Consider the following 20,453-nt stretch of genomic DNA (forward strand, 5'->3'; position numbering starts at 1 on the left):
GTGTCAGCCCCACCACAAAGCTTCTGAATAAACACTCAAGTATGTGTTTAGATTTTTGCTCTTAATGTGGCTTATAATAAAATACAGACTAATATACTTAGCTTATTTAGTACTCTTCTTGTTTGGTATAAATGAAACAGTTAGAAATGCTATCAACCCAAATTATTCTTTCAAGAGCCATGAAATTTAAAACAGCTGATATTTTCTTTTTCATACAAACAGCTTGGAACAAATGTTTTGCTTGTGCAAATGAGACAGCTATTATGATGCAAAGGAGTATCTCAAAAACAAAACAAAAGAAATGCCCTTTCTCTGTTTTAAGTGTTTCAGCTAAATATTGCAATAATTGCAAGCAGAACCTAGAACTTCTTTCTTGTTTCTGTTCTTTGATATGTTTTAGCAACGTCTCTTGAGACAATTAAAATGTCTTAGTTTTTAGGACATGTGGTCCAGCGGGGATAACTTTGTCTATATATGCAGTGGATTGGGAGTTAGATTTTGCATGTCTTCTCATTTCTTTCCACATTCTCTGACCCAGGGTAACCTTTGGTTCTTCTCTGAAGGCAGGAGTGAAGGAAGTTTGAACAGGTGACTGATGATCACTGTCTATAGGGCCCACAGACAATACTCGAATTACTTTAGCAGTCCTCTTAGTCCCCTCCTCCCACCCCCACCCCCTTAAACCAACAAATGCAAATAGCTTCATCCCCATTTGCTGGAAATTCAGGCTTGCTCAGGCAACATGGGCTTTGTTGTTGACGTGCTTTCTTCAGAAAGGCAGTTTTATTCCTGGTAAAGGAGAGGGCTGTTGAGTGGAACCTAAATCACCTTAATGGTAAATGCAGCAACAGTTTGTTTCTCTGGAATATTTCCAAAGGTAGGATTACTCCCAAAGTTTCTTTATACTGTAGTTGAAGTGTAGTTAAAGAAATTCATTGTTTGCTTTGTTAGCTTTTGTATACTAAACATCCCAGTCATTTCTGTTATCTTAAAAATCCTGTTTCATTCTAAATATTATTTAACTGAAATTGTTAGCACTATTATTTGATTAGTCACTTCTAAAAATTGTTTTATGATACAAGGGAAAAGACAGTTTTTTATTATTTCTACCATAAAAAGAGTTTAAATAAAAAAGGAGCAACCCTATTGTAAGTTAGACTTGATCATTTAAATCTACAGTTTGTGATGAAAAGTGTTGCCAATTTTTTTTCTGTAGCTTTGAGGAGTATAACATAATTTTCACTGGTATTACATGAGACTTAGTAAAAGTATTTTTATGATACAGTAATGTGGATAACATTTTACTAATTAAAAATTGTGTCAATACATTTAATATGTTTTGTGGAAATTATAGCAATGACTGCTATGATTGTTTTTAATAGCATAATGGAAGTCACTCTATAGAAGCCATTCAATAAGGAAAAATGCTATGCTTTAAAAATTGAATGGCTTTTAAAGGCTTAGTATTGTTAAGTTGTTAGGTGATATGAATTGACATGAAACAACTGAAGTTACTTCTTTTCATGTGAACATTTTTCTGAAAATATTAAAGGTTTTGGAAATGGTCATCTTCTTTAATAATATTATTGTGACCAAAATCTTGGTTCTTTTGAAGTGAGCAGTTATGAGGAATTGGGGGGGGGGAAGGTCTTTACGGGAAGGACCCCCATAAAGCTGAAGGGAGTGCAAAGCATGTATGATTGGAAGGTATAAAACAAGTATATTTTAAAAACACTCTTAAATTAAAGCCTTTCTAAATTATGTGATTTCTAGCTTGTTTTTCATTCTTACGATTTCCTTTCTAAGCTGAATACTTATGAGATAGAATTATATAACAGGGTAGGAAAGCCATGTAACTTCTACTAAATTAGATTTTCTTATTTGAATTTAGCATGTATGCCAAGAAAAGAGGCACTGTCATTTAAGTGCGGGGATAAACAACTTAACTGGACTTTAGTATTTTAAGTTTGAGAGCTTAAAGACTTTAGGTTAAAGACCTTTCCATTGTTTTGGGGTATTTCTTTCCAGTAACATTTTTACAACTTTTTAATAACCTTAAGATAGAATATTCTGTGCAAATTAAGGTATGTTTTATAAGGTGTATGAAGAGTTTTTCCCCTCTAATCTGTTTATTTTAGCTTTCCAAGCCCTGTTTTGAAAAGGGGGAGAGGGGAGTGGATTGAAGCTTCAGATCCTTTCAGTATGTTTGGTTTTGGTTCAGTTGTCCAGACATTTTTTAAAAGCCGCTGGAAAAGACATAGCACCACTTCCCAAATCGGGGTGTTCTATCAGACCCCAAAAGCAGATCTTTACTTTTTCAAGTGAATGATTTATTTCTGTGTGGGAGTTACCCTTTATTATATGTTTAAGGTATTTTTAATACTGTAAAACTGTGGTTCTTGGTATTAAGAGGGAAACCTACATGGGTCATCAAGGAGACTCAGGAAGGATGATGGAGGAGCTCAGGCAACAGGGCTGGACTTGTTCACGCTATTGGACTCTGACCATGCTGACCAAACTATTTCTGCTTGGTAAATGAGCAAGGAACTGGGCAGGTTAGAATAAGTAACTTGGTGCAAGGTCCCAGAGGGTTCAAAGATGAAAAGGCAGGTCTCATTTCCGTAAAAACTGGGACAGCTACTGCTAAAAATTAGAGACCTTGTTTTCCTTTGTAACTTTACCAATGTTTTTCATTCTTTCCCTTGTAGTAGGTAGTTGTAAAACAAATAAATCTTTTTAAATGAAGGGGGACTTACAGAGGACATTTATGCTTGTTTTGGGCACAGTAGGAAAGTGAGAAGGTGAAAAAGCAGTAGGGTAAAGAAGTTTTTAAGTGATGATAAAAGGAAGAGCGATAGGCAGAGACTTGTGTGAGTCAGGATTGAGGTGTGGGCAGTGTCTGACCAGGACAGAGAGTGCCCCTGCTGCTATGAATGGAATACTGTGTGTCTCTGACAGTCAACTGCTTGTGCCGGAGAGATGCTTTTATGATTACATTCTGCTCAGTCAGCTTGGACCAGAACTGTGGAGATGAATAGATTGTCAAGAGGTAAAGATTTATATGGATTTAGTAACTAGGAAGGGGCCATTAGTGACCTTGGAAAGAATTTCTTTAAAATATGTTTGGGAGAAGAAACAGTTATTGCAGGGGGCTAAGGAAACACATAACAACAAGGAAATTGAAGCATCAATTATAGGCGATTCTTCTTGGTATTTTGGTCATAAGTAGAAGGAGGGTTCATGCAAGGGCTTAAAGTATACCAGAAACTAGAGGAGGTAACTTCAAAATACCAGATGTGTGAGTGTTAAATGAGAGAGCAAGGAGTTGGGGCTCAAGTAATTGAATACCATGAAGAGAGAGGAGATAACGGAAACCTTAATGTCCATGAGGAACCAAAGAACATAGTTGTTAGGACATAAGTAAAAGGGGATCTGACTTAGAAGAGTAGAGAGAAAACTTTTCATTTGATACAAGGGGAAGAGATGAGAATGAATGAAAATAAAAGTACTTTAAGGTGAAGAAATGGGATGGTTATGGTCACTCCCAAAAGATAGCCTTTAATCTTCTCATGCAGTAGAAGGTAAGGTCATTTGCTGAATGGAATAAGGTGAGAGGGAGATGGAAACTTAAACAGGGAAAATCATTCTGCCATGGAAGCATACTTGGAATCAGTAAGTTGCCACAGTGACACCCCACTTGAAGTTAGCATGGATTTTATAGCCATCAATAATATTCTAATGTTCTATAGTAGGAGTTGGCAAACTACAACCCAAGTGCCACTTCTAGCCCATGTAACCTGTGAGCTAAGAATGTTTTTTATATTCATAAAGGGTTTAAAAAGACAAGCAAAGACACACAAAAGAGTACGTGACAGACTGTATATGGCCTTTATAGCCTGAAATATTTACTACCTGGTACTTTACAGAAAAAGATTGCTGACCTTGTTCTGTAGCTCAGAACCAGAGAAAACAAATGCTAGTGTGATTTAGAGGTGGGAGCTAACATGCTGGACATGGTCAAAGATCAAGGGGTAATAAAGTAAGTGATACTAGTTAGAAGGTTGTTGGTGGAGGCGGACAATTGGGTGCAGGTTGATAGGGAGTAAAGTAAAGCCAGGGAAAATGTATTCTTCCTTGAAGGTCGGTCAGACCTACACAGAGTATGGGAGGAGTGAAGTGGTAGATTGGTTTCAAGTTGTAAAATGAAGCTTTCAGAATGAAAGTAATTGAGTTTTACATAGATGTATAAATGTTTTACTTGTACAGATCATCCTATAAAGAATTTTTGTTTGACATTAATACTACTTATGTATAAAATTCATTTTTGGAATGAAGATATTAGGGTATTAATACTAAAAGTATATATTTAATTGTGAACAGAGAATAAAGTAATGTGGCAGGTAATTGTCATTTGAAATATTAAAACTGGATTGGGCTACCAAGAAGCTATTAGATATAAATCACCTGGGCTTGATAGTGGTCCTTCTATAACAATGTTAATGTAGAGTCTATATTATAATATATGAAGCTTTGTTATTAGACATACATATAAGAACATAATGTGCCTTAGCCATTAAAAATCAAGTGTAGGGGACTCCCCTGGCCTCTGAAAGATGAAGCAGGAGCCATCAGTAGCTGCTTTGTGTTCTTCTGTATTGATGGGCAAAGTGATTCCTGCATATGGCATAATTGGATAGTATTTTCTGAAGGAGAAACTCCTCTGTGCTAAAGGTTAAAAATGTGAGAAGCAGACAAAAGGTAAATAGGTTATAAATTTTCACTGTGCTAAATTTAAAGTTACTGGCTCCTCTTATAAAAAGCCTCTTTATTTTTTCTGGAGAATTAGATTATTTCCTGACAATAAGAAATCTTAAATACCTAAAGCTTCATTTTAAATGATACCTTTATTTTAAGTGGTTTTCAATAAATAACTTTTGGAATATTTTTAAAGATTGATTTAAATTTATTTTGAGTCATAAGAAAACAATACCTTAATTATGTAATTTACTTTAATTTTATTTTTGTGTTGTGTTTTTTTCCACTCAGTTCCCATTACAAAGAATACAGCAAAAAGACAGTCTTCCCTTTCCAAAGCAACCCAGCAGTCAATGCAGTCTGCAAAGAAAACTACTGTAGCATCACCAACACAGAAGACCAAGAAACCAGGACGGGCTAAACCAACTGGACGTACTCCAGGCCCCAAGAAGCAAAGTTCTGCTAAAACTGTCACACCAAGGAAAAAACCCCCCAAAAAGGTTCGTTGTATCTCGTACTAATTTGTATTATAGGTCTCTGTAGTGCCTTATTATTTATAGCATATCGTTTAGGATTTACTAAGAGCATGATGAAGCCCTTTAGGAATTTACTAAGAGTGTATACATATACTCTTAGTAAAAAAATATATATAGCTCTTTAAGGCCTACATAGCCATTGAGATTGGTGTTTCTTTCCGTGGGTAAATTTAAAACTTTGAATAGTGTTTGACTTCTTCAAAACCACATTGAGATCTGGCATGGCAGCTGCGAGTCCAGCGGAGAGTGGAGTGCCTGCCAGAGATGCCTGATGTTGTGTTCTGAGGAGAGGCCAGTGGTGCGATGGGGTGGGCCAGGGACTGCTTACACTGAGATGGACTATGGAACAGCATGTACCAGAGGTGGAAGTCCAAATCAAACATAGGAGGACAGCCTCACTGAGCAACCAAGAGTGTCAGCTGTACCTGAGGCGATCTCAGCAGCAACAAGTACCTGTGGCAGGCATTCTTAGCTGACGCACCAGGAGGTGGTTAAAGCAGTCTTGAAACATCCCAGGTAGCTGATTCCAAGCAAAAAACCAGGTTCCACTTACTATTTGAAGCTTCTGCCCCAGCTTGCATTGTTTGTAGCAGAACCCACATCATAGCTTTATCTGTAGCCTTCCCTTTGGTCTTAAGGATCCTGAAACTTTACTATAGACACTGGATTTGGTGGAATAGCAATCATGGCTGTGGGAGAGCAGCAAGACGCTGCAGAACATCAACTATAGAATGAGGTGTATCCTTCAAGATGGCCAGATCTTCATTGTCACCTTTAAGGCTTTAGACAAACATGAATTTGATCCTCTGTGATTGTGGTGAATTCAGGAAGGTCAAGCCAAAAAATGTGAAGCAGCCAGAACGTGAAGAAAAGTGGGTTTTGGGTCTGGTGTTGCTACATGGGGAGAACTTGGTTTCCATGAGTGAGGAGGTACCTCCCTCAAAGATGATGGCATTGCTTGAGTACCACTTGCTGGAGCTGCAGGAGGCCCTGGGGTTAGCAGGGCCACTGGCAGAGTACCAGCTAGTGTTCCAGTTCCCCAGACTCCTGCTGGATTAGCAGGCCCTGTCTAAAGGGTTGGGGGACCATCCCAGCAGGTAATGATGCCACAGGGAAGAGGCACTGAAGCAACTGCTGCAGTTGCAGCCACTGTCAGCATTGCTGGAGCCCCAACTCAGTACCCACCAAGTCAGGGGACTCCCCCACATCTGTGGGCCAAGCAACCCCATCTCCATGCATTATTGCTCCTCCACTTGGTATGAGACCACCCATGGGATCACCAGTTGGGCTTCCCCCTGCTTGAGGGATGCCAATAGGCATGCCCCCCCAGAAATGAGACCCCCTCCACTAGGAATAAGAAGTTCATCTCCCCCAGGAATGAGTCCACCAAGACCCTAGGATACTGTTGATCCTTAGTCACCTTTTTCCTGCACTGTGTCTTGTGACTGTGTAGAGTATTTGTGAGCTTTTGTCCCCTCTTTGCTGCATTAATATTCACTAATAAATGCATAGAGGAATTAAACTGTGGGAAAGAACCCCCCAAACCACTTTGAAAATACTGCATGGGTGTATTTATGTTCAGAACAGTTTATTTTTTTAACTTTAAAATATATCTTTATTGATTTCAGAGAGAGGAAAGGAGAGAGAGAGAGAGAGAGAGAGAAACATCAATGATGAGTCACTGATCGAGCCCACAACCAGGGCATGTACCCTGACAGGGAATCGAATCCCGATCACCTGGATCCTAGGTCGACGCTCAACCACTGAGCCACGCCCGGCTGGGCCAGGACAGTTTTATTTAAAACTTAGTATACTTTACAAATCAGTGTTAGGTGAATTTTACTGTGCGTAAGTTATACCTCTATAAACTGGGGGGATTGAGGAAATCAGTGTAGTCAATTTAATGATGCTGGAGCTATATTCTTTTTAACTGACTCTCTCAATGAAAGCAACTCTAAAACCTGGAAAATAATAGAAAAAACAGCTACCTGAAGACACTGGAGAGTGAATGGAAACTGACAGATTCTGGGTGGGAGGGGGGATATACATAGGAGGAGGAGTGTTATACAAAATTCTATATCTGGCAGAAATATCCTTTAAGAATGAAGGGAAAGTAAAAGATTACATTTTTAGATAAAGCATACTTAGAGAATTCATCACTGGCAAACAAGCACTATAAGAAATGCTGAAGGAAGTTTATCTCTGGCTAAATGTGCAAATGACTTCCTTTTTGACATTTTTCTTCATAGTTTCTTTATAATAATGTGACTATTTAAAGCAATTATAGTCTTGTGGGGTTATAACATACATAGATGTAAAACATATATAAAAAGTATTGGGTTGGGGGACATGGATTTGTATCAATACAAGGCTTCAACATTTTATGTTAAGTAGTACAGTATTAACTTTATATGGATTGGACATTGTAATCCCCAGGGTATATTGTAAAAACACAAATGCAAGAAGCATAGCTAAAAAGCCATTGGGAAAATTAAAATGGAATTCTAAGGCATATTAAAGAAAAAGATAAGGAGGAATAGAGGAACAAAACACAGAGGAGACAAATAGAAAACAGTAGACCCAGACATAAACATATTAATAATTACTTTAAAAGTTAGTGGACTAAACTCTCTAATGAAAAGACAGAGCTTAAGAAGGTGAAGGGATTAAGCATAACAGCATTATATATATATTATATAATGAATGAGTGTTATCCTATTTTTTCCTCTTTTGTTCCTACCCTTTAAATACCTTCTATTACTACCTTTTCTAGGCACAAGAGCCTTGTCTCTGATATTGGAGAGCTGTGTTTGAAATAGCTCCAAGAAAACCTCAAGAGTTGATATAAAATAAAGCATTAGTGATGTTTAATAATGCCCAGAGTACATTTGGTTCTTACATACAATAGTCATGATTTTGGATACAAGCCACTTTTAATGTCATAACTATAATATGTAATATGGAGAAATGCAGACTAGATACAGTAAAAATCAGATGAGTGACTGCTTTCTAAAGACAGCTCTGTCATCTGTCTTGTTGAGGTCCCTCACCCTCATTGGATGTATTATTGCTGGATTAGATTGACAGACTTTTATTTAGCAGCATGAAAAAACTTGTCTTATAGGGAACCTCAAAAAATAAAACAATTTTACAGAGTGAACTATTTTGGCTAAATTGGACCGGGGATAGCACAGGGAATCTCAGTTTCTTGGTCTCTTTCTCGCCCACCTGATCATGGGCCCCTCTGAGGAGCACAATGTGGAAAGTACTGTAGTTTGTGACACACACACAGGAGTTTCCAACCCTGAGAACTTCTGGCAACTGATCATTTGTGGACCAGTTATGTCAATTTTCTGACCTTACCTAGGAATGTTTTAAAGCATAATGTATACTTGTGTTTTTTGATGTTATTGATTTTTTTTAACAGGAAAAATCTATTCCTGTTATGTGTTCTACATCTACAACTTCTGTAAAGATGCTGACCAGAGGCCGTGGTGTTGAATATAAGGATCCCAGTCCTGGGTCATCTAAAATAATGATGTCTACAGGTAAATTAGTATTTTAAAAGACTATAAAATTACTAATCTTTTATTCTGTATTATTTCCAGTATCTTTGAAGTCCTGGAAGTAAAACAATAAGAAAAAAGATGATAATAAACATTTCTTTAAGCATTTTTCATATGTATTTTGAAATTCTGATTGTTCATTTTGATGTTAAGGAAAAAGAGCCTGTTTAAATGCACGAGTCACTCAATACCCTTAAAAGTTTTTTATCCATCTTAGTAAGATTTATAAAATTTACATCATCAAATTATTTTTGTTTTTCCTGTCTCTCATTTCACAGTTTGTCTTATTGTCTACATGTATTTTTTAAAGCTACCTCAAACTTTTTTTTTAGTGCCTTTCAAAATCTTGACAGATCATTGCCTGTTAAGGGGCATGATGACTTTGAATTGTTCTCTGCTTTTCAACAATAAAGATTAAGAAAAAGAAGAAAAAAACAAAACAAAATTGGAGTCATTCTACTCAAATCCTGCCACTGCTTTATCAACTAAGTTTATATATTCTAAATATTTTGTTGTAATTTCAACAATCTTCACAGCATCTTCATGAGCAGAGAATTCCATCTCAAGAGAAACCTCTTTCTTTGTTCATCCATAAGAAGTCATTTTTCATTTATTAAAATTTTATGAGACTGCAGCAATTCAGTCACATCTTCTGGTTCTGCTTTTAATTTTATTTCTCATTTCCGTTGCTATTTCCAACACTTCTGCAGTTACTTCCTCTACTGAAGTCTTGCAAAGTCGTCCATTAGGGTTGGAATAAATTTCTTCCAAACTCCTATAAAAAAAAATTGTTCTCTGCTTTTGTGAACAGTATGAGATGCCCAGACCCTGATTAATCAGTTCCTTTTATTTGTCATCTGTATCGGCAAAAATATTGCTACGAGAGATGTCTGAGATTTTACTGTCTATGTTTTCTTCTAGGATTTTTATGGTTTCTGGACCTACATTTAAGTCCTTTATCTATTTTGAGTTTATTCTTGTGTGTGGTGTAAATTGGTGGTCTAGTGTCATTTCTTGCATGTACTTGTCCAATGTGTTATGTCTTTTTGATATAGTGCCCCCTTATCATTATAAAATGCCCATCTTTGTTTCTTTTTACCTTTTGTCAGATATAAGTATGGCTATACCTGCTTTTCTGTGGATGCTATATATTTGCTTGGAGAATAATTTTCCACCATTTCACTTTGAGCCTATCTTTGTCTTTATAGCTTAGATGTGTCTCCTAAAAGCAGCATATGGTTGGGTTTTGTTTTTTGATCCAGTCTGCTACTCTGTGCCTTTTTATTGGTGAATTCAGTCAATTTACATTTAGGGTAATTATTGATGTCTGAGGATTTCCTATAACTATTTAGTCTTCTGTTTTCTGGTAGCTCTGTGCCTCCATTTGTTCTTTTCTTTCGTGTTTCTGTCTGTTGTTTTTGTTTGGTAATATTCCATACTTTTTTCTCTGTTTGCTCTTTTTTTAAGTTTATATATCTCAGTTTTTTTGTGTGTGTCTGGTTACCATTAGGTTTATGAAAAAGCAAGTTTAATATATACAGTAGTTATTTTTCTTTTGACTGCATCTAATCTCCATCCTCCTTTGCAAATTCAGACCTTTTACACCCTCCTCTTTTCTGTTTTTGTTGTCACAAACTATCTCTACTTACTCTGTACATTTTTTGGTGATCTTACTCATAGTTTTTTGACTTTTTGCTTTTTGTTTTAGGTAGAATAACCTCATTGAGTGTTTCCTACAGTGGAGGTCTTTTGGTGATGAATTCCCTCAGCTTCTGTATGTCTGGAAAATTCTTTATTTTTCCTTCATATCTAAAAGATAACTTTGCTGGATATATTATTTTTGGCTGGTAATTTCTCTCTTTCAGTAGTTTGAATATTTGGTTCTACTCTCTTCTGGCTTATAGAGTTTCTACTGAGAAGTCTGATGATAACCTAATGGACTTTTCTTTATAGGTTACTTTCTCCCCCCCCCCCCCCGGCTGCCTTGAGAATTCTTTCTTTGTCATTAATTTTTGACAGTTTTAACACAATCTGCCTTTGAGAAGGCCTTTTTGGATTGAGGTTATTAGGTGTTCTGTTTGCTTCATGGGTTTGAAGGTCTAGCTCTTCCCATAGGTTTTGGGAAGTTCTCAACTATTTGTTTGAATTGACTCTCTGTTCCCTTACCCTCTCTTCTTGTATGCCTGTTGTTCATATATTGTTCTTTCTGACTGAGTCATATAGTTCCATAGAGTTCTTTTATTATTTTTTATGCTCAAATCTCTGCATCATTTCTAGATTTCTATTTTTGATATCACTAATTCCTTGCTCCATCTGGCCAGCTCTATTTCCTGCGCTTGCTAGTTCATTCTTTATCTCTCTTATTGAGTTCTTCATCTCCAGAATTTCTGTTTGGTTCTTTTTTTAAAAAAAATATCTTTATTGATTTTAGAGAGAGGAAGGATTTGGTTCTTTTTAAAAGTTTCCATCTTTTTGGTAATGTACTTGTTTTGTTTGTTGATTTTGTTTTTAAGTTCATTAAATTGCCTCTCTGTGTTTTCTTGCATCATGTTGAGTTCTTTCAGAACTGCAGTATTTTTTTATTGAGGTTTTTAAATTGATTTTAGAGAGAGGAAGGGGAGGAGACAGAGAGGAGAGAGAAACATCGATGTGAGACAGAAACATCGATTGGTTGCCTCCCTGAAGGTGCCCCTACTGGGGATTGAACCCACAACCTGGGTATGTGCCCTGACTGGGAATTGAACCTATCACCTTTCCGTGTATGGGACTATGTTCCAGCCACCTGAGCCACACCAGTCAGGACCAGAATGGCAATGTTAAATTCTCTGTCGTTTAAATCACATATTTCCATGTCTTTAAGTTTATTTTCTGGAGATATATTATTTTCTATCTGAGCTGCCTCCTTACCTTGTTTATTCATGGTATTTGATGTATTCCTTCTCTGTCTAGGCATCTATGTTGAGTGGTACTTCTTTAGTACAGCAGCTTTCAACTGGTAGGCCATGACAGGCACACTGGTGTGCCACAAGAATTTTAAAAACATGCAATACCTGACTATTTAGTCAGCGGCCACTGACCACTTTCCCCTTAGATTGTCAAATAAAAAAATGACAACAGCCAACACAAGAATAGCCAACTCGTGTGAATGAATCAAAATTATACCTATTTTTTTTTTTGGTCAGATTGGCAAAAAAATGTATTTTTTGGTATGCCACAGAATTTTAGTAATCAGTTTGTGCCACGAGATGAAAACGGTTGAAAATCGCTGCTCTAGTATATTGATAAGGAGAAGCCTTTCTATTTTTTTTTTTTTTAGTAGGTGGCGCTGAATCACAAGTTTTTTAATCTCTCTTGCACTTCTCTGGTGTTTCAGATCTCTGCCAGTTGGTGGAAAATGGCTTGTATTCCCTGGGAAGGTCTGTGCCTCCCTTGTGATCTGGTTGCCCCAGTCTCAGGGGGCCAACCCCTCAGGGGAATGCGGAGGGCAGTGAATTTGGTGAAATACCAGTGCTGCCCCTGCAGCCAGTCGCCATTAGCAGTGCAGTCTCTGATGTATGAGAGTGGAGTGAGTGATCTGGGGGAACCTGGCCACCTCCTTTGTTCCTTTGCCCTCCCAGTAATGGCAACCAGTATACTCTGCAGTGTCCCTCCGGACCTTCCACTCAACCCTGGGATTAGTCACAGTCACAGAGTGCACCCTTCACTCAGGGAAAAGTGTTTCTGTAATACCGTTTCTTGGGTTTGCAGATAATGTCCTCTGCAACTTGACATGAAGGGTGAGCAGAGGTGATCTCTGGGAGGTTAAGGGAAGGTGACCAGGCTCTGTGACTTTTTTTCTCTGCCTGGAATGCCAATTGCCAGACAACTTTGGCCACACCTTTGTTCTTCATCCCTGCCCAGTCACTGGGCTCAGCAGCAGCTTGTACTGCCCACTCCTGCCGGAATGTTAACTATATCTCTTTGCTCCTCCTGGCTGAAGGGAGTGCCAGCCACAACCTGATTTCTCCCCTTTCCAGGCTGAGCCCTGCAGTGAGCTCCCAGCTCCCCTGGCTCTTCTCCCTTCTCACCTCCCTGGTTTGTTTTCACCTGCCCAGCTTCAGATGTTTCAATGCACAGATCTCTCAGATGTGTTTGTGCATTGAGCAGGGAATCCTTTGTTGAATTATAGCTATTCAAATTGTTGAAATTTCAGGGAGAGAGACCAAGGAGGTCTCTTATGCTTTCATTCCTTTGATATCACTCTGTATAAGTTCTTTATAAATTTTGGATATTAACCTGTTATTGGATGTGTCATTGGCGAATATCTTCTCTCATTCGGTAGGATGTCTTTTGCTGTGCAAAAACTTTTTACTTTGCTTGGCCAGGCGTGGCTCAGCAGTTGAGCATTGATCTAGGATCCAGGAGATTGCCATTTGATTCCTGATCAGGCACATGCCCGGGTTGCGGGCTCGATCCCCAGTCGGGGGCGTGCAGGAGGCAGCCGATGAACGATGATTCTCTGTTCATTGATGTTTCTATCTCTCCTTCCCTCTCTTTTCCTCTATGAAATCATTAAAGATATATTTTTTAAAAGAACAAACAACTTTTTAATTTGATGTAGGCCTATTTGTTTATTTTTTTCTTTTGTTTCCCTTGTCTAAGGAGATATATCAGAAAAAATATTACTAAGAGCAGTGTCAGAGAGTTTACTGCCTATGTTTTCTTCTAGGAGTTTTATGACTTTGTGTCTTACATTTAAGTCTTTAATCCATTTTAGTTTATTCTTGTATATGGTGTAAGAAAGTGGTCTAGTTTCATTTTTTTGCATTGCCGAGCTTTCTCAACACCATTTATTAAACAGTCTTTAGCACATTGTATATTCTTGCCTCCTTTGTCATAGATTAATTGATCATATTAGGCATGGGTTTATTTCTGGGCTCTCTATTCTAACATGACCAATCTTTAAAAAAGTTCCTATACTGTGTGTACAGCTAAAAGGTGAAAATACTCATTTATCTTTATATCATGTTATATAATGTGGGAATGTATGATTAATTGTTTTGTAGCTTTTATAATCAGTTTGGGAGCAATTCTAGAAAATTGCATAAGTATTTGGATTATTTCTTTCTAGGTTTAAAATCTTTACACAAATGTAAAGATATATTTAGATACATATTTTTAGGTAGAATACAGGATCATTGATACTTATATTTAGGTTCTCTTGAGTGAATTGTGGCTTGTGGGATATTGTAATTGAATACATATTTATGTTTTTATAACCAATTTCATTGTTATATCTGTATACACATTTTCCCCCTCAAGTCTGTGTCTATATAAACAAACATGGAGACTGTGGCCCTTACCTGGATCAGAACAAAATCCAGCAGTTGCCTGACCACTTTGGCCCGGGCCCTGTGAATGTGGTGCTCAGGCGGACTGTGCAGGCCTGTGTAGATTGTGGCATTGAAAGTAAGACTGTTTTTGGATTCCTTAAGCCAGATAATCGTGGAGGAGAAATGATAACGGGTATGCTCATCTAATTATTTATTCATATTTTTTTCCTAATTTGATTTTCAGTTTTTAGAAGGCAAACATGTTATAATATGTATATTATTTTATAATATTTCTATTCTATTAACTTTAAAATATTGGAATATTTATTATATTGATATAATAGAATATTTATAATAGTTATATGTTTATAGACTTTTAACCCTGTTTGGAAAGCTTAATTTTACTTTTAAAATACACAAAGTATAATACTGTAACTTGAGATAAAAGGTACAGATGTTTTTTTTTACATGCTTTGTTAAGTTCACTGTATACAAAGTACCTAGGTTGATAATAAATTTTAATTTTTTTAGAAAACAGACTGGTTTATAAGAAGCTCTAAATAAAAATGTGGCTGAAGAAGTGATTAAGAGATAAATTATACAGCTTTCATGATTTTGTGCTCAGATACTACAACATTTGTCCCCATGGAATATTTGAAGTAGAGTGTTGTTAGAGATCAATGGGTTTCTGTTGTTTACTTTATGAATATTTTAAAATGAGAATTATTTTACTAATGTAGGCTGTTGTGTTGTGTGTTTTTTTAAATTTAATCTTTATTTTTTTATTATTTTATTTTATTTTTATTTTTTTAAAATTTTATTTTTGTTTAAAATATTACAGATGTCCCTTTTTCTCCCCAATGACCCATCCCCTCCCCCTCCGCAGTCCCTCTCCCCACCATTGTCCGTGTCCTTGGGTTGTGCACATATGCATATAAATTCTTTGGTTACTCTCTCCCCCTCCACCCACCCGCCCTCCTCCATCCCTCTGACATTCGTCAGTCTCATCTATGCTTCCATGTCATTGAATCTATGCTGTTTATTAAGTTCTTTAGATTCCACGAATAAGCGAGATCATGTGATATTTGTCTTTCGCTGCCTGGCTTATTTCACTTAGCATATTATTCTCCAGGTCCATCCATACTGTTGTGTTTTAATGAGAGGAATTTTTGTAATTTACAATTATTCCTTTGTAAATTACAAAAACTCACAAATTAGAGATATATTACATTTCCTAAATTGATGGCTTTTTAAAATAATTACTGTAGTTCTCATATTTCTGTTATGTAACTCTGACATCTTTTTTTTCTTTCAATAGCCTTCTTTGATGGGGAAACTCATTCCATCCAGCTCCCTCCAGTGAACAGTGCGTCATTTGCTCTTCGCTTTCTTGAAAACTTCTGCCACAGCCTGCAATGTGATAACCTTCTGAGTAGTCAGCCTTTTAGTGCTTACAGAGGTAATACTCATAGTACTGCAGAGGATGATCAAAATAATCCAGGTAAGAAAAAATGTAAAATTTTATATTGTGCTTCTGTTTTATATTACAGTTTATAATTAACTCAAGAATCTTGTTTAATGCAGTTCTCCCTTGTGTCCTCAGAGTAAACATTTTATCTACTATGATAATTAGACATGCATAATATATAGTTGTTTTTGTTCAAAGTCAGAAAGTAATTTCTTGTTGTATTCATAATGAACTGGAGAATCAAAACCTGAAAGGTATTTCATTGTGATTTGATTTGCATGTTGAGCATCTTTTCAAGTTCTTATTCGCTATTCGTATATTTTCTTTGGAGAAATACCTATTCAAATCCTTCACCCACTTTTAATTGGGTTCTCTATTTTTTATTATATAGATATATATTTATAATTATTATATATGTATATATTAGATATTGTATCTTTATACTTGTTATATGTAAGTATAATACACGAAAAATTCTTTATATATCCCATGTACAAGTTCCATATCAGATACATGGCTTGCATATATTGGGAGAGGGAAAAAGTAGATTTACAGTTCATATGGAAAATAATATAATAATTAATAAATAATACTAAAAGAATATACTCTGTGTTTTGCATACTCAGAACTGTAAACCTACTTTTGGCCCACCCTGAATTTTCTCCCATTCTGTAGGTTGTCTTTTTACTTTCTTGATGGTGTCCTTTGAAGCACAAAAGTATTTAATTTTGATGAAGTCCAGTTTATCTATTTTTCTTTTTTTTCTTGTACTTTTGGTGTCACATCTAAGAAAACATTGCTTTAATACACGTTCACAAAGATTTACTTCTTTGTTGTCTCCTACGAATTTTATAGCTGCTCTATTTAGGTCATTGATCTATTTTGAATTAATTTTTGTTTTTGTTTTGACACAACAGATGTTTTGCTTTATACAGTAGTTGAAGGTATCATTACTTATATATGATTTTATAAATTATCAATACAGTCTCCTTATCCAGGGTCCAGTTACCCATGGTCTACTTCAGTCCAAAATTTTTAAATGGAAAATTCCAGAAATAAACAATTCTTACATTTGAAATTGCACACCATTCTGTGTAGCATGATGAAGTCTCACTCTGCCTTGCCTGGGATGCAAATCATCTCTTTGTCCAGTGTGACCACACTGTGTATAGTACCTGCTCAGTAGCCACTTAGTAGCCGTCTTAGTTATTAGATCTACTTTTGTGGTATCACAGTGCTTGTGTGTGTTCAATTAACTCTTATAGTAGCCTAATGCTACATCACAGTGCCTACGTCATTTAGCTCACTTCACCTCATCACATAGGCATTGTATCATCTTACATCATCACAAGAAGAAGGGTGAGTACAGTACAATAAGGTATTTTGAGAGAGAGATAACATTCATATAACTTTTATTATAGTATGTTATAATTGTTCTATTTTATTATGTTACTGTTGTTAATCTCTTACTGAACCCAATTCATAGATTAAACGTTATCATAGGTATGTATGTATAGGAAAAATCATAGTATATATAGGGTTTGATACAGTTCATGGTTTCAGGCATCCACTGGGAGTCTTGGAACATATTTCCCTGGGTAAGGAGGGACTTTTGTACTGTCTAGTGCCCTTTATTTTTTTATTATTATTATTTTAAAATATATCTTTATTGATTTCAGAGAGAGGAAATGAGAGGGGGAGAGAGAGATAGAAACATCAATGATGAGAGAGTCATTGATCAAGCCCACAACCCGGGCATGTACCCTGACCTGGAATCGAACACCCGGTCGCCTGGATCCTAGGTCAACGCTCAACCGCTGAGCCATGCCCAGCTGGGCTGTCTAGTGCCCTTTAATTTCAACTTGAAGAAGTCCCTTTAGTATTTCTTGTAGGGTATCTCTGCAACTGAGGAATTCTCTCAGTTTTTAAAAAATTTTATTAGCGTTTATTTGATGCAGAATTTACTCCTGGGCCACAAGTTTTGTTTCTTCAGTTTCTTCTGGAATATCTTTTTCTTCTTTGCAACCTCCTCTTCTGGTTTAGGAACAGTTTGCTCTTTTTCAGTAAGGATCATCTCCATGTGGCAGGGAGAGCTCATGTATGGGTTAATCTGGACATGAGGTCTGTAAGTTCTGGGCTGCATCTTGGGAGATTTGTTCACCTGCATGTGCTCAGTGACCAGAGAATCTAGAGCTAAACCCTTAAGTAAAGCAAAATTTTTTGCATTTTAAAGCATGTGCAGCAAAAATTCAACACTCTTTTTGAGCCAGGGATCCTGTGTCCGGCCCCATTGTTTGGCCTGGGCACACCTACCAACTCCACCATTGTAACAATAGAATGGGACACATTGCTTCTTGTAAAGTTACATACTTCAGATACTTGGTGAATTTTTGGATATGTGTACTCTTGATGACCTGAGCAGTTTCATCAGGGTTCTTAAAGTAAACATAAAGATTTGAACCCTTTAATTGGCATGATTTTGTGCGGTTTTCTGTGTCACGACAATAGCAAAACATTTTCAGAGCTCATCTGAGACTCTTAAGGGAATAGTCTCAGTTTTTGTTTATGGAAAATTTTTTATTTTCCCCTTCATTTTTTAGAGGTTAGTTTTGCTGAATATAGAATTCTTGGTTGACTATCTTTTTGTTTCAGTGATTTGGGTATGTCATCCCACTTCCTTCAGTAGTTTGTAGTTAGCTGCTAATCTTATTGAGGCTTCTTTGTATGATTTGCTTTTTCTTGTACAAAATTCATTTTGCTTTTGCTTTAGACAGTTTGTGTTTTTCTAGGTGTGAATATCTTTGAATTTATTTTTGTTGGATATTGTTGAGCTTTTTGAATATGCCAGTTAATGTTTTTCATCAAATTTGGGAAGTTTTTAGCCATTATTTCTTCCTGAAATTTGTATTTATTGATTTAGAGAGCAAAAGAGGAAGGTAAGCAAGCAGGGAAAGTGGGAGGGGGGGAGAAAGAGAGGGACACTGACTTATTGTTCCACATATTTATGCATTTATAGGTTGATTCTTACTTGTGCCCTGATTGGGGATCAAACCCATAACCTTGGCGTATGGAGATGACATTCCAACCAATTGAGCTACATGACCAGGGCCTATTATTTCTTAAAATATTCTTTCTGCCCTTTTCTCTCCTTTCCTGGGACTCTCTCATTATGTGTCTTTTGTTATGCTTGATAGTGGACCACAGGTCTCTGATATCTGTTCATTTGTCCTCATTCTTTTATGTTTTTAATATGTCTTTATTGATTTGAGAGAGAGGAAGGGAAAGGGGGAGAGAAAGAAAAATCAATGATGAAAGAGTCATTGATCAGCTGTCTCGTGCATGCCCCTACTTGGGATGGAGGCCACAACCTGGACATGTGCCCTGACCAGGAATCGAACTATGATATCCGGGATCATAAGAAGATACCCAAACACTGAGCCATGCTGGTGGGGTTCTTTTTCGTTTAACTATATAATGTCAATTGATCTGTCTTTAAATATGTTGATTCTTTCTTCTATTACATCAGATCTGCTATTGAGTCTGTCTTGGGAATTTTTCATTTCATTTAATATATTTTAAAAAAATTCTCAAATTCATATTAAATTCTTTGTTACTGCTTTATTGACAGTCTCTGTTTGGTGAGACATTCCTCTCATACCTTTCTTTAATTATTTACACAAAATTATTAAAAAGCCTTCTCAACATACATAAAATAGCATGCTTGAAGTCAGCCAAGAAAGTCCAGTGTCTGGGCTTGCTCATAGGCGTTTTATATTGATATTTGTTTTCCCCTGTGTATTCTCCATAATTTTCTATTTCTTTGCATGTTTCCTTATGTTTCAGTTGAAAACTGTGCCTGTTTAACTGACATAATGCAGTAACTCTCATCATTAGATTTCCTCCCCATCTGCAGAATTTGTTGTTGCTGGTGCTGTTTGTTTAGTGCAATTCCGAGTCTAATTTGATCAATTTTGCTGGGCTAATTGTGCCTTCTATGACTACTGAAGTCTTCTCCAGTACGACAGTGGCCAGGTAGTGATTGGACAGGGATTTCCTTCAACACCTGGGAGTGGTGTGTGTCCCCGCCTTTGCCAGGAGTCTTGTGTGTGTGTGTGTGTGTGTGTGTGTTGGGAGTCACCTTCAAAACTCCAGCAGGCAGTTTACAAGTCTGCTTTGTGCAGAGTATGAAGGTCGTCAAGTAAATGAGAGATGAGGGCCACCACTACGTTGCTGAGCATGCATAAGACCGTCTAGATTGCCAGCAGTATCTCAGTGCTTTTCACCCGAACGGATATCTATTCTCTAGGTTTTCCCTTCAGGCTTTTTGGATAGCTTCTTTTGGGCCCCAACTGGTACTGTCACCTCAGGCAGCTGCAAGGTCAGAGGATTGCCAATAGCTGCTCAGAGAGAGCCGGTTCTGATTCAGGTGAAATAAAACAAGGCCTGATATCACAGATTGTCAGTTATCTGCAAGATTGCTCAAATTGTCATCGTTTCCCAGTGTGGGGCTGTTGGACAGCTCCAGACCCATCGTGTCCTGTCCAGTGATGGCTAGGCTGCTGGTTTTCATAGCTAGTATACTTGCAAAGGTGTTTGTTTGCAAGTGTGCTCCCAAAGTAGGGTGAAGGGCATGGCAGTGGGGACGCTAAAATGCCTCAGACTTTGCTATTCTTTCTTGCGTTGTCACTTTTTGCTGAACAAATGATTTTTGGATTGTTGTAATCTTTTAATCAATATCCAGAGTTTTGGACAAGTGGATTTTGCCAGTTTTTCATTATTTGGATGAAGGCGTGTATTTTCAGAAGTCCTCGGCGTG

The 20,453-nt window shown here is 37.0% G+C and overlaps 1 protein-coding gene and 2 pseudogenes across 1 annotated transcript in view; all 3 read left to right on the top strand.

The window, feature by feature from the left end:
* Nucleotides 1-20,453, top strand: part of SCML2 (Scm polycomb group protein like 2) — a 127,716-nt gene that overhangs the window by 45,308 nt on the left and 61,955 nt on the right. Inside the window, exons 8-11 of the mRNA XM_087813443.1 lie at nt 5,047-5,255; nt 8,719-8,839; nt 14,159-14,362; nt 15,488-15,670. Coding sequence (XP_087669569.1) covers nt 5,047-5,255; nt 8,719-8,839; nt 14,159-14,362; nt 15,488-15,670 — 717 coding nt within the window. The remainder of the gene's footprint in view (nt 1-5,046; nt 5,256-8,718; nt 8,840-14,158; nt 14,363-15,487; nt 15,671-20,453) is intronic.
* Nucleotides 5,342-5,812, top strand: LOC148090639 (SNRPN upstream reading frame protein pseudogene; annotated as a pseudogene).
* LOC107544463 (small nuclear ribonucleoprotein-associated protein N pseudogene) lies at nt 5,984-6,689 on the top strand (annotated as a pseudogene).

The sequence above is a fragment of the Miniopterus natalensis genome, chromosome X, assembly GCF_054644295.1.
Source record: "Miniopterus natalensis isolate mMinNat1 chromosome X, mMinNat1.hap1, whole genome shotgun sequence".
Classification (NCBI taxonomy): Eukaryota; Metazoa; Chordata; class Mammalia; order Chiroptera; family Miniopteridae; genus Miniopterus; species Miniopterus natalensis.